The 13249-nt window shown below is 52.8% G+C and overlaps 1 protein-coding gene across 1 annotated transcript in view; it reads right to left on the bottom strand.

Annotated features, from left to right (window-relative positions):
- Window positions 1-13114, bottom strand: part of NRBP1 (nuclear receptor binding protein 1) — a 32873-nt gene extending 19759 nt beyond the window's left edge. The window contains exons 1-2 of the mRNA XM_066180256.1: window positions 13033-13114; window positions 12608-12827 (exon numbers count right to left, since the gene is read on the bottom strand). Of these exons, the coding sequence (XP_066036353.1) occupies window positions 12608-12811 (204 nt within the window). The 5' untranslated portion in view covers window positions 12812-12827; window positions 13033-13114. The remainder of the gene's footprint in view (window positions 1-12607; window positions 12828-13032) is intronic.
- Window positions 13115-13249: the final 135 nt, after the last annotated feature.

The raw sequence follows: 13249 nt of genomic DNA, 5'->3' as shown, positions 1-13249 counted from the left end.
GGGAAAATCTCCTGTGCACAAACGCTGTGCTGTAGCAAAACTGCCTTCTGTCAACAATGTATTAGATTTTCGTGCTTCAGGACACCTGTAGCTCATTCCACCACAAAAAAAAAAAAAAAAGCTCCAACAATACAAAAGGGATACAGAAATGTCTCAAGAACTCAGATACAACTTTGTGGCAGAATCTTCTGAAAGATGATGACACTTGAAACTCAAAGCAGGGAGGAAAAAGGGGAAAGCTGAAGCTTCAGATGTGGGAACCAACAACACAAGGGAAACCACTACAGTAGTTTCTTTAGTTGATAATTGTAAACATTGACCCAGCACAAGTACATCCACACCGAATATTAAAGACACAGATGAGCACTCAGAGAGCAGCAAGGTAAGGGGAGGGGACTGAGAGTTTAGAGACCACCACGAGAATGGCAAGGGCTGTGGGAGGACAAAAGGCTGAAAGACATACAGAGATCAGAGGTGAACTCCACTCCTAGCAGCAGAGTATTCCATAACATTGTTTTTCTTCAAATATGTAGCAGCATTCAAAGATGAACGTGGGTCTCTTTCACCCAACACCCATGGCATGTACTGTAATGCCTTTGCCAGGAAATTTCACAGGCACACAGCTGTCATGGTGAATGTCCCACTGCCCCAGGCAAGGTGCAGCGACAGAACTGGATTCAAAGCACTTAGAGAGGACAAGAAGGTAGAATTCCCCTTTAACTGTCAACCAGCAGTCGCTGCTGTTCCCATCTGCTGAGGGCACACCAAGAATCACTTTAGACATTCACAGGATAACCTGAGTTGGAAGAGACTCACAAGGATCACTGAATCCAGCCTCTGGCTCTGCACAGGAAAACCCCAAGAATCCCACCCTGTGTCTAAGAGCATTGTCCAAACACTCCTTGAACTCCGACAGGGCTGGTGCTGATTACCAGGCTTGGCAGCTTTCAGCTGATCCAGTTTTTCCCCTAAGGTAACTGTTAACACAGATCTGCCTGGCAAATCCAGACTCATCTTCCACTTCTATCACCTCCAAAGCCTGGCCATTTCACAGCTCCTCCTCCTCATATTGTGTCACCTTCTCTTCCCTCACCAGGGACCATCAGCATCCTGCTGCTGGAAACTTCTCATCTTATATAAGAGCTCCCTCAAAAATCCCTTCTCCCTTGGCAGCCACTTTCACATGATCAGATTTAACTGATTTCATCATTCCAGCTGAGTTACTGTACCCCATTCTGCTCCTCCTGCAGCCTGACAACACAGAGTGACAGGCCACCAGCACAGGTGGGATTCTTTATGATCTCCCAAGGGAATCTGAACAGGCCCCGTGACATTTAATACCCTGAACACTGCAGGTGACACGCTGCAGCGACAAATGATGCCAAGCACAGTAAAACCTGTGCAATACAGACTCCTCTGGCAGCAATAAACGAGTATGACGCAAGCAGCTGGCTGCAAGGTGTGGCACAGGCAGGAATAAAGGGTACAGGCCATAATTACATAAGGAGAGCCTGAGCTACAGAGGACAGCCATGGAAAATCATCACAGGAGGTGATTGTCAAGGATGAACCACCCCACTCCCTTCCACTTTAGCCACCTACATAACTGAGGGGTGACAGGACTGAGATTCGGTTTAGGAAGACATTTGCATTGATCTTAAAAACTTGATTATATATATATATTTATATTTTTATATATATATATATATATATGTATGTATGTATGTATGTATGTATGTATATAAACATACTGATACCAACAGGCCGGGCCTGCCATGTTTCATCATTAAAGAAATAAAGGAAGGAATAAAAATAACTAAGGATAGAACATTTATTCCTTCAAATTTCAGAATAAGCAATATCTCAGGGATGACAGCAGCACAAAGTCACCGGTACGATTACTAAAGCTGAATGGCGAAAGGCTCCAGTTTCAGGTAAGTTTACAGAAACCCCAGGCAGCAGAGAGGCAGGTGTGTGTGAGCAGTGCAAGGACAAGCTAACAGCCACCACACTGACACCCAGTGCCCCTGCATCCCTCTGGACTCTCTTTCTTCATCCCACTTGCTGCCTGTTCACAGAGACATCAGGCTGGAAAGGACATCTAAATCATGGAGTCCTCCAGCTTTACTGGACTAAATCCTCCAGTACCAGCAGCTACTGAAAACCTGCCTCAATAATGCAGCTGGGACTGTGGACTCATCTCCCACTTCTGGCCAAGCTCCCGAGCGTAAATGATTCCCATGACTCACAGGCAATATTCCAGAGCCCCAGGTATGACTCAAGACACCAAACCCGGCTGACGTCACCAAGGGCAATTCTGTTTCTCTGGAGATTCGACAGCTTGGGGAGAAGAGTAAAAGGGGAAAAATGCAGACAGACAACTGAAAGACAACAGCAGATCCCTCCTGCTTGCCAAACCCCTATTGCACATCCCTCTCCATGCTCAGCAAAGCAGAATCCCAAAGCCTCATGAAAGCACTGAGATAATGTATTGCTCTGCTGTTTGTCCAGACTGGGCAGCTTTTACAGTCTGAGGGAGGAAGTGACCTGAGCCCAGCTTAGCCTCAATTTCTGCAGCACAGCAGAGGAAGCAGCTCCACACCACAGAAGTACCAACACAGCTCTGAGTCCACGTAAGCAGGAGACAAGGAAACTCACAAAGAATTTCAAGTGAGTTACTTAAAGGAGTATGGGTGGAGCGGCACAATAGCTCTAAGAGAAAAGAAGTCTGGAAGCTAAACTTCCCTTTGGAAGGTTATCCCACTGTCCAATGCATATTTTTTTTCTATAGCTCTCAAACATTTGTGAATCTGCTGCTGAAAGAACACAGACTTTCAGAGAGACATTCTGTAGTTCACATGATCTGTCAATTAAACAAGGAATAAAAACAGCCTAAATCACACCTGACAGAGATGATTTACAATCCAGGAAAAAGAAGTCTAACAAAAGGGAAAAAGTCCACAATAACTAGAATAGTGTACAGAATGGACCTGCACATTGAAGAAGAGCTGGGGAGTGGCAGCACACCAGGCCAGACCTCCACAAGAGGCCCCAGATCTGGTTCAGAGCAGCGTGAACATGTTCACCAGTTTCCCTGGCCACTGGTTTAAGCCAGAGAAAGGTGAAGGCTCTGCCCAACCACCTGGCAAATGGTTGGGACTAGAGATGAGAGACCCCCAGAGCCAGCAGCTGGGCCATGAGGAACTCAACTTTTCCTTGAGCTGTGGGGAAACAAAAAGCAGCAAATTTACCAACAGAAACTGAACAAAAAGGGCTCTCTGGGAGCTGAGGCCAGTCCAGAATGTAACACAGTAAAGACTGCCAGGTCCACTGCAGGCAAGGGGAAAAGAAATCCAACAAAGCAAAGGAACAATTCTACTTGGTGTTTTAATTAAACTGCCGCATTGGCAATTACAGCCATGGTAGTAAAATGCTTGAAAGGCTTTAATTCAACAAGAAAATGAAAATATCCAGTGTAATTTAACAGTGGCAAGGAAAGGAAGGTATTGATGGTTACCATGGATGTACAGGCCACCTCATGCAGCAACTAAACTGCATGGAAAAGACAACCTGACCATCAGCAATGTAATATCTGGTTCTTCCAGACATGCTGCCACAAGAAACAAGACCAAACCCATCAGCAAGAAGTTAGTCTGTTAACCCAAGGGACACATCAGGGCTATTTAAAGTCACGGTTAGAAGTCCTCCATGTGTTGAAGTTCTCCTCCAGGAGAACTGCACCAGTTCAGGAGATGCCAAGAGCTGACACATCCTTTAGGCACTGACAGCATGTGGCCCTGTCACCTCCCCGGGTCCTGTTCACAGCTGAGCCCCACGGGGACACCGGCATGGAGCTCAGGGCCCCCCTGCCAGCCACAGCTGCATCTGCCCCACAGGAGAGCAGCAAGGTCTGAAGCAGTGCCCGTGTCACACTGCCCGTGTCACACCACAGGCTGTCCCCCCACGGCCATCCAGCCTCTCCAAAAGCACTCTGGCACTTCACACTGCAGGCGTGACACACCTAACTGCAAATCCCCCCCGGCAACTCCCCAGGCAGCAGATCAGCCATAAAAACACAAAAGTCTGACAGGAGGCAAGATACTTTGACCAGAAGCAGCACTTCTCTGGACACAGTCAATGAGACGGGAAAAAGCACTCCCAAATCATCGAGTCCAGCCACTCCCCCAGCACTAACCCATGTCCCTAAGGGCCACATCCATGCAGCTTTTAAATTCCCCCAGGAATGGGGACTGCACCCCTGCCCTGGCCAGCCTGTGCCAAGGCTGGACAGATCTTTAAGGAAGGAATTTTCCCTAATACCCACCCTGAGCCTGCCCTGGCCCAGCCCGAGGCCATTTCCCCTGGTCCTGTCCCTGTTCCCTGGGAGCAGAGCCCGACCCCCCCCGGCTGTCCCCTCCTGTCCGGGAGTTGTGCAGAGCCACCAGGTCCCCCCTGAGCCTCCTTTTCTCCAGGCTCAGCCCCTTGCCCAGCTCCTCAGCCTCTCCTGGGGCTCCGTTCCCTTCCCCAGTTGTGTTCCCTTTTCTGGATGCACTCTAGTCCCTCAATATCTCTGTTGTCAGGAGGGGCTGGCCCCAGTGCTGAGTATCCCACAGGGAGACAGGCACAATTCCATCCATTTAACGGATACCAGAAATGAATACAAACTGTCTAATGCAGGACCAAAGGGACGAGTGCTCAGTTTCACTCGGTGCTTCCAAACAAACAAGCCATCCAGTGGAGTCCAAGAGCTCAGTCACACTGAGCTGGTCTGTGGAAGGAGGAAGAGGAAACCATTCTTCATCCCTAACTCCCAAAAGTAAACAGAAACAGCACAGCAAAGTAAGGAAGGGAGTGTGGAAGAAAACCCAGTATCTATAAATAAGCCCATTCAGACAGTTCATCAGGAAGGTTCAGCACTGGGGCAGCAAGTCCAGATGAGTGCCAGCAGTGTGAGACTCCAAGGAGAGAGGGAAAACCAGACAGGATAAACCCCATGTGAGCTACTCCCAGCCTGCTATAGCCCATCCTGTTCTTCTGTGATATTTTCACTTGGCAGAGAGCTCTTCAAACCACTCCAGGTAACTCTGAACAACATCAGTCACACAGGAAGGGCTGAAAGATCATTACACTTAACAGAAAATGCCATAAAAATTGGTATACTGTGGGAGTACCAGTCTTGGAAACAATCCCTGAAGCCACGTGAAATACTCATGGAAAGCAATTATTTCATGTTTCCTGATAATACTGGAGAAAGCACGCAAAGAGGTGAGCAAACATCATATTTTGAAGAGGATGATGAACGCCTGATCTTGACACACATCTATAAATTGCAAAGCTGACTGCCACAAGACGTCAGAAGTAAAAATGGCTGCTACGTGAGATGATGGGTAATTTTGAAATGGAATAAGAGTTCGTGGGTACACTATTCATGGGATGTTTCAGGAAGTTCCACAAGTGAGAAAAGGAATGTTCAAGGCAAGTCTCAAGCCAGGCCCTGAGCCTTGCCACCATCGCCTGTCCTGTCTTTAGTTAAACTATTTTTCAAACTATTTTCCGTGCCTCAAGCTCTGTGTATGTGCACAGACTAGCAGACAAACCTGCAAATAAACTTCCTGCCAGATTAGTTGGGACAAGAGGTCTTGGGATCGGATTTTGCAGGGACAGAGGGCCTGGGAGACGTGTACCAGACACCTGAAATGGGATTTTTCCTGAGCATTGATAAAGAGAAACAGGATACAGCTACTCCTGTCATCCATGTCACCGCTGGATGCTTGAAGAATCACCATGCTGCCATGGCTAACCTGCACCTGGCTGTGCCTGTGCCTGCCAGGATCTCCCTGCAGGCAGGACCTGGGTCAGAGCCAGCACACAGCCTCGCCCCAAGCCCAAGCTCCACCAAACCTGTGGCAGCTGTCAGGACATCCTGGGCCCCCAGGACAGAGGGCAGACAAGGGGAGGCTTTGGTGCATGGTATTGTTAGAGCAGCTCTGTAGGGGATGGAGGAATCCATCCCTCAGTCACAGGGACCAGCAGCAGGCAGCCACCCCTGCTCCAGCCACTGCTGCAAGGAGTGAGGGCCAGCTGCCTGTCACAGCCTGTGAGCAGGGACACAGCGGGGCTGGGACAAGAGCTCCATCCCCTCTGCACCCTGAGGTGCCCCTCAGCTCACTCTGGCACATCCCAAGGGGTCGATTCTTTCAGGAAGCTCCTGCATGAGCCAATAAAAATGTTAAAAGACTTCACATCCTCCCTTCTTCTTAACACCTTCTCATTATAAAAACTACAGCATGGCAGTTTTCTCCAAGTGGAAAAAACCCAGATCCATTGTCAAAGCCTGCCAGGGAGCTGGCAGCCCTGTGAGTGCCAGCTTGCTTGGAGGACTGGTGCTTATCTATCACTACCTCAGCAAGTTTCTTTCCAGTCACAATAGAGGCTGAGAAAAATCAGGTTCCTGTATCCCAGAATCCAAACACTCAGTCTGTTGGCATTTTTTCTCAAGGATCCTGTGCTCTGTCCCCTTGAAGAAACGTAAATTCAGAGGTACAAAAGTCACCAACTGCCTTCAAATCAAAAATTATTCAAGCAACGGAGACTCCCCCTAGAAGTGAGAAAACAACAAAGAGATAAAGATGCAGCAGACCCAGTGTTTCACTCCCTGTCTCTCTGAGTTCAGGTCCTCATAAATCACAGCTCTTTTCTGAACATTTGATAGCTCCAGCACAGACTGAGAGCATCTGTAAGCCTGAGCACTGAAATCCAGCTGGAACATCGAGCCACCAACAGCTGAGAAGTGCCAAATGAAATGACAGACAAATCTTTCACAGAAAAAAGGGAACTAAATCAATGGCAGCGTGCTGCCTAATTTAATTTTCTGAACTGCCAGCATCCAGTGAACAACAGCAAGACTGGACTCACATGCAGAGGTGCACAGTGTCTCAAACTCTGCTCCCTGAGCTCTGCTCCTGACCTGACACCCAGGCCCACAGGGAACTCCACCATCACGCCTTTCTAAGGGAAGCTGTGAAGGGATGCAGCTTCCATCAAACAGTGAAAAATCCCAGAGAAAAACAAGAATTATTCAACGTGACAACCACTGCGTGCACAGCCACGCTGACACATGAGGCTTGTGCCCAGAGGTAAGGCAGAAACCAACATCTTGATCTCAGCAGTCACCGAAGTGGGGCAGAACATGGAAAGTGCAGCAAGGGAAAGTCCAGCAGCTGAGTCACAAATGGGCTGGTAAAACATGAGCCACAGAGCAACAGTCAGCCACAAGGTCACTGATGGCTACCAGGAACTGAAACGTCACCTGCAGCCACCCTACAGACCCCCTCAACACTTCAGAACCTGTGGGACAGATGCACAACCCTGTGCCTGCTGCCAGTGCAGCATGACCAGCGCAGTACTCTCCCACTGCTCCTGAGTAGCCTGGCATGTTCTCTGGGAAAGGGTAAAGGTCTCTTCAAGCAGAGACCAGGGCTCATTCTCCCCTTTTCTCCCTCTTCTGCTCTAAGTGCCAGGCTTCACAATCTCTCTGAATGAGCACTGAAGAGCATCGAAAGCTGCAATACCTTGTACACTCCAAGGTGTGCAAAAATTAATGAACAGGACAATTTCCAGTACCTTAGTGGTTCAACAGAATGGGGGAGACGTTAGGAAAGATGAGACAGGAAAAGCTTACAGATATGATTGCCTGGCAAGAGATTCTAAAAGTATAAAACCTGCAAGAGCAAGAGAAATGAAAGCCAGTTTTGAGATGTAGGCATGGCAGGCAGGAAGACAGCGATAAGCTGGTGATGGGTTGGGTGATAGCAAACAAAGGGGCTCCAGGGAGTGGTCCCCCAAGGTATCAGGGAAAAAGGTAGGTAAGAAAAAGTAGTCTTTAGAGTTTAGAATACAGAGTGATATGGTAATATAGCAGTTCTCACAGGCTGCATGCAAAGTTTGTAGGATTTGTGTCTCCCACCGTTGGTCACTGTGAATTAGAATATTCCACACAAAAGGAGATATAGTGTATTGTAGCAAGGACCTTGCTCTCTCTTACCTCTTACCCCTTGCTCTCTCTCTCTCTCTCTCTTTGGGACACCTCTTTAGCCAAAGCTGGTGGCTGAATGCAAGGCCCTTTTACCCACGACCCATGCAATAAAACCACGTGTCCTAAGAGCTTCCCAGGTCTCCAGAGAACCCTCTCCCCACCATCAGTGGATGCTCCTACGCAGCACCAGCCCAGGCTGTACCCGGTGACAGAGGCACAGAAGAGGCAGCCAGCCCCACCCAGGCCTGTTTGTCCTGACAGACACTCACACACACCCCAAAAGGGGACTTGACAGCGCCCACACATGCAGGACACAGATTCCTTCTCGCTGAAGTATACTACAGAGATGTCAACAAAGTGCTCCTTATAAAGTGCTGGCTTACACAGTCACAGCTTTCCTCCCCAGAAAAGGTACAGAAAGAAACATGGTGAGCAGACAGCCATCACACCCAGCAAACCCAAGGACACAGTCATCTAGGAAGGGCTGAGACTTTCCTGCTCACTTGCCAAGCCAAACACCAGAACACTGGGCTGTAAATAAAAGATTCTGCTGCAGCAGTGCACAACTTTTCCTGCAGTTACGTGTCACCCATGCAGCTCCCAGGGACAGCAGGCACCAAGCTCTCAGGTTCAGGTTCACCACCAGCCAGCTCCAGGAGGCTAAAACTGACCGGCTGATGTGGTGCTGCAATCCTGCTCCACTAGAAAGTTTCTATTCCTAGGAGGCACAGGGATAATTCTCGAGATACTTGGACAACCCTAGAAAATTAAGTTGTGCATGCATGTCGCCTGCGAGAAGGAAGTGGAGTGTCACAGCAGGACAGCAGAAACAGCGGGGTTGGTTTTTCAGGGAGAGCAGCCAGAAGGGAGCCAGGTGAGCACAGGAGAGCCCACCAGCCTGGTGACCACCCTGCCCTCACGCTGTGGGGCCTTGCCCTGTGCATCAGCCATATGGGACAAGACATCCTGTAAAGCCTCACCTGTGCACTGGACAGGAGAGTAACCAGGGATGTGGGCACAATTCCAGAGCCAGAGTCAGCTCTGGGAGGAAAGCAGCACAGTCCACAACACTGCAGGAACCACAGGTACTGCTCCATGTTCCACAAAAAGTGGAATTTGGGGAACATAAGCATTTTCTATCTTGGTAAAAAGGGTTCTTAGTTAAAAAAGGCACAGAAGCATCTGATTTTAATAAAACTACTCTGAACTTTCACAGGAATCACACTTTGCACTAAAGAAGCTCCCTATTTGTAGAAAGAATTGCAATCAATAAACTCAACACTCAATCCTCTTTTACATCTGAAATTTAAGCAGGAATAGAATACAGAATACAGAACATCCAGCTGGAAGGGACCTCCACAGATTCCGTGGTTCCACTGCTCAGCCCAGTCAGGGCTGGCCCATGCCACAGCATGTTGGGCATTGTCCAAGTGCCTCAAACACGGACAAGCCTGGGGCATGGGCCTCCTCTCCAGGAAGGCTGGGGCAGGTGTGACCCTCTCGGTAAGGAAATGCTCCCGCTTGCCCAGCCTGAGGCCCCCCAGATGCAGCTTGGAGCTGTTCCCTGGTGTCCTGGCCCTGGATCCCAGGGAGAAGACCAGACCAGGGAGGTCAGGACCATCTCCTCTCATGAACATCTGGTTCTGCTGTGTGTAATAGCCCCAGGATGGGGTTCTGTGCCGTCCCTTCCTGCTCCCACCTGAACGAGCTTTGCCCTCTCGATGCCAGGGCACACGCTCGCTCCAGCACGCGTGTCTCTTTGGTCCCTCTCTGCAGGGCTGCGCTCAGCCCGCTCCTCTCCGCGTCCGGCCTTGCTCTCAGCACCACTTCCCCCTGTGAGCCGTGTGCTGCCATTAGCGGATACGGTTCACTGCGGCGGCTGAAGCCGAATCACGCCCGCCGCCTTCGGCAGCGCCGGTTTGCGGCCCGGCACAGCCCGAGGGTGCGGCCGCCTCGGGGCGCGGCCACGGCGGGCGGCAGCCAATGGGAGCCGCTGGCGGTGATGTAACGCTTCCCCGCCGCCTGCCATTGGCTGGTCATGCCGAACCGCGGGCCCCGCCCCGGCCGCCCCGCCCCGCCCCGCGGAGCCCCGGGACCGGCCCCGGGACCGGCCCTGGTTCTCGGCCCGGTTCCGGGCGGGCCGCGGGCCGCAGGGAGCGCCTGAGGCCGTTCCCGAATCGGGCGCAGGCGGCCGGGGCGTGCGGGGGCCGGAACCCAGCGCAGGCCGTCCCGCCGCCCCACGACCGTCCCGGCACCGGCGGCGCGAGCACCGTCCCGCCGAAACCTGCCCGTTTCGGTAAACGGGCACCGACATCATCCCCGGCTCACAGCCGGCCCGCTCCTCCCTGCTCGCGGGCCCTCTCTGCACTGTCTGCACAGCCCCACCTCTGCTGCAGCGAGTGCACCACTCACGGATGGTAAAACAATATTTTTTTAAAAAAAAAAGCGATGCCGTTACATTTCAAAACATCCAGCGGAGCACGGCACCGGAGCAAGCAGGAAAGAATGTCACACACAGGAAGTACCAAAGCACAGGCAGAACACGCTGTCTCATTCTACAGCCATGTGTGTGCACCCGTTCCTCTCCAGATTATCATGTCCCATTGTTTCCAACTCATCCAACACCCAGCAGACACTTCCACAATAAAAGATCGGGATTGCATCAATGGGGAAAGGTGGGCAAGTGCTTTTCGCACACAGTAACACCTCCCTGCGAGGGGTAGCACGTGAGAGCCTGTTCACACGCTGCACTGACAGGAATAACCAGTGTGGACTGAGCTGTCACACCTCCCGGGGAAAAAGGGCACCCTGCTCAGCCAGCAGAGCTGTTATCCCAAATAAATTTCAGGTTAGGACATCTGCAGTGCCAGAGTTTACTCCGGAGAGCAGGTCAGCCCAAACGATTATGACAGCAAAGGGAGTTTGATGTCATGCAGTGCAGGGAACAAAAGCCTCTCCACGAGCTGGGGGATAATTGAGCCACAAATTCACACGTGAAATCCAGAGACACACCAGGATTCCACTGCAGGGTCAGAGGCTGCTCCCAGCCAGACACAAGCCTGTGCAGCCCTGATGAGGGAAGGCTCCAGCAGCAGCAGCCCCGAGCTCACCCAGGTCACTCAACAATGTATTCTGTGGCCCCAGTGCCCATCCCTCAACTGCGGTGGCAGAGCAGAGCTCTGACCTCCACAGAGGCAACCTGGAGCCACAGGACAATCATTTAGCCACGCCAAAATTTCAATTAATTTCATTTGTCTGCTGAGGGAGAACTGAAATCCAAAGAAAACACTAGAGCCTCCCAAACCTTACTTGTCCTGTAGGAGAACACAGACAACCCTGTGTCTCTCTGTGTCAACATGATCAGTACTGAATAAAACACATTGCAAAGACGACGCAAACAAACCAGCTTTGTTCTCCACCATGTGCCCCTTCAGTGCAGAGCAAGAGATAAAACACTTCAGGTATGGAATACATTGTGAAGGACAGAGCCAGAGCTTCACATTTCTTTAAAAAAAGGGAAAAAGGAAACTTTTTTTTTTTCAATATAACGTTAAAGCTACATTTGTAACCAATCTGCAAAGCCCCACCAGAAAAGGCACATTCTGACAACACCACGCCAGCCTTTGGCTCACATGAAACCAAACCATGACAGCTCTCAGCAAGCAAAGGTGAAGAACTTCAGGGAATCCCCGACCTTACTTCGACCTCCAAATTTACATCGGAACCAATGACTCTCTCTCCACCACCGGGGTTTGCACTGCCCTTTTCGCAGCGGTGGACAAAGCAGACAAACGCCCGTGGCTGAGAAAAGCCCCATCAGCACTTGTGCCGCAGCGGCGTTGTCTGGCTGTCAGCACCTGCCAGGGCTGCACAGCCTGCCCAGCTCGGGCAGGGGCACCGAGCCAGCACAGAGCACAAACCAGTTCGTGCAGACAGCCCCCAGGAAGAAAAACAGAGCCCAGCAACGAGCGGAAAAAAGGATCTGTCCCAAACAACACGATCTAATCTCCCTGTGCCTTTACACAGGACCCTGCCAGCACATGCACTCAGCAGTGGGTGCGGGCAGGACAGGCCAGGAAACAAGCCTGTGTGAGCTGACTGTGCTTTATCCTGATTGCAGATAACAAAGCAAAGCAAAAGCGAGGATTCCAAAGCTGATGAGCCCCGGGAACCGGCTCGGGGAACTGGCCACCTCGGCGGCAGGCACCACCCACACTCCCCGGGGAGCACCAACAACTACCCGGCCGCTGCTTTTCCCCATTCCCGGAGAGAAAGATCTGTGAAACGCACACCGGGCTGCCGGAGCCACTCCCTCCTCCCCAGCAGCAACAGCTGGCCGTCACACCGGCCTGCGGCACGGCAACACACCGCGGGCAGCGCTCCAGCCGACACGCTCCGGGCCCTGCGGCTAGCGAGGGGCCACCCATCTCCCCGCCTCCCGGACCCCCGCTCCGGGGCCTCGGTGAACCGGGGATGAAGGGGGGAAAGGCGGGGGGAGGCGGGACAAGCGGCCGCTCGGGCCCCGCCCGGGCTCCCCCGCAGTCCAGCCCCGGGAAGCGGCCCCGGCACTGACCTCCTCGCGCCGCTTCTGCCAGCGGCCGCACGGCGACTCCTCCAGGATCTCGGACTCGTCCTCGCTCTCCTCCTCCTCCTCCTCTGGGGGCGCCGCGGAAGTCACGGGCGCAGACACCGAGGTCATCCCCGGGCCAGACGAGGCGGGCTCCGGCTTGGGGTCGGAGCCGCTGCTGGGCACCTGCTTGGACTCGCCCTCCGACATGCTGCGGTCGCAAACCCTGCGGGAGAGGCGCGCTCCGTGAGGCGCCAGGCCGGGCCGGGCCCGCCGGGCCGGGCCGGACCGGGCCGCGCCCGCCGGGCCTGTCAGCCGGGGCCGCGCCCCGGGGCTGCCGGCGGCTCCCGGCCTGGCGGTGGCAGGGCGGGGCGGGGGCCGAGGGACGGGGAGCGCGGGACGGGGCCCAGGGACGGGAGCCGCGCACTTACCGGGCCCGCGGCACTCCCGGTCCCGAGCACGTACCCGCCGCAACCGCCGCGCTGCGTCACGCGCCGTGCGGGGCGGGGCCTCCGCCGCAGCCAATCAGCGCCGCCGCCGGCGCGTCAGCCCCCGCCAATGGCCGGCGGGCGGGGCCCCGCGGTGCGTCACTCCACAGGGGGCGCCCTGCGCGAAGCGCCGTGAAGGATCGTGAAGGGGGCGGGGCGC

Source organism: Chamaea fasciata, unplaced genomic scaffold, assembly GCF_029207755.1.
Source record: "Chamaea fasciata isolate MVZ Bird 193981 ecotype frontalis unplaced genomic scaffold, bChaFas1.0.hap1 SCAF_3, whole genome shotgun sequence".
Lineage (NCBI taxonomy): Eukaryota > Metazoa > Chordata > Aves > Passeriformes > Sylviidae > Chamaea > Chamaea fasciata.
This window is presented reverse-complemented; position numbering and strand designations above follow the sequence as displayed.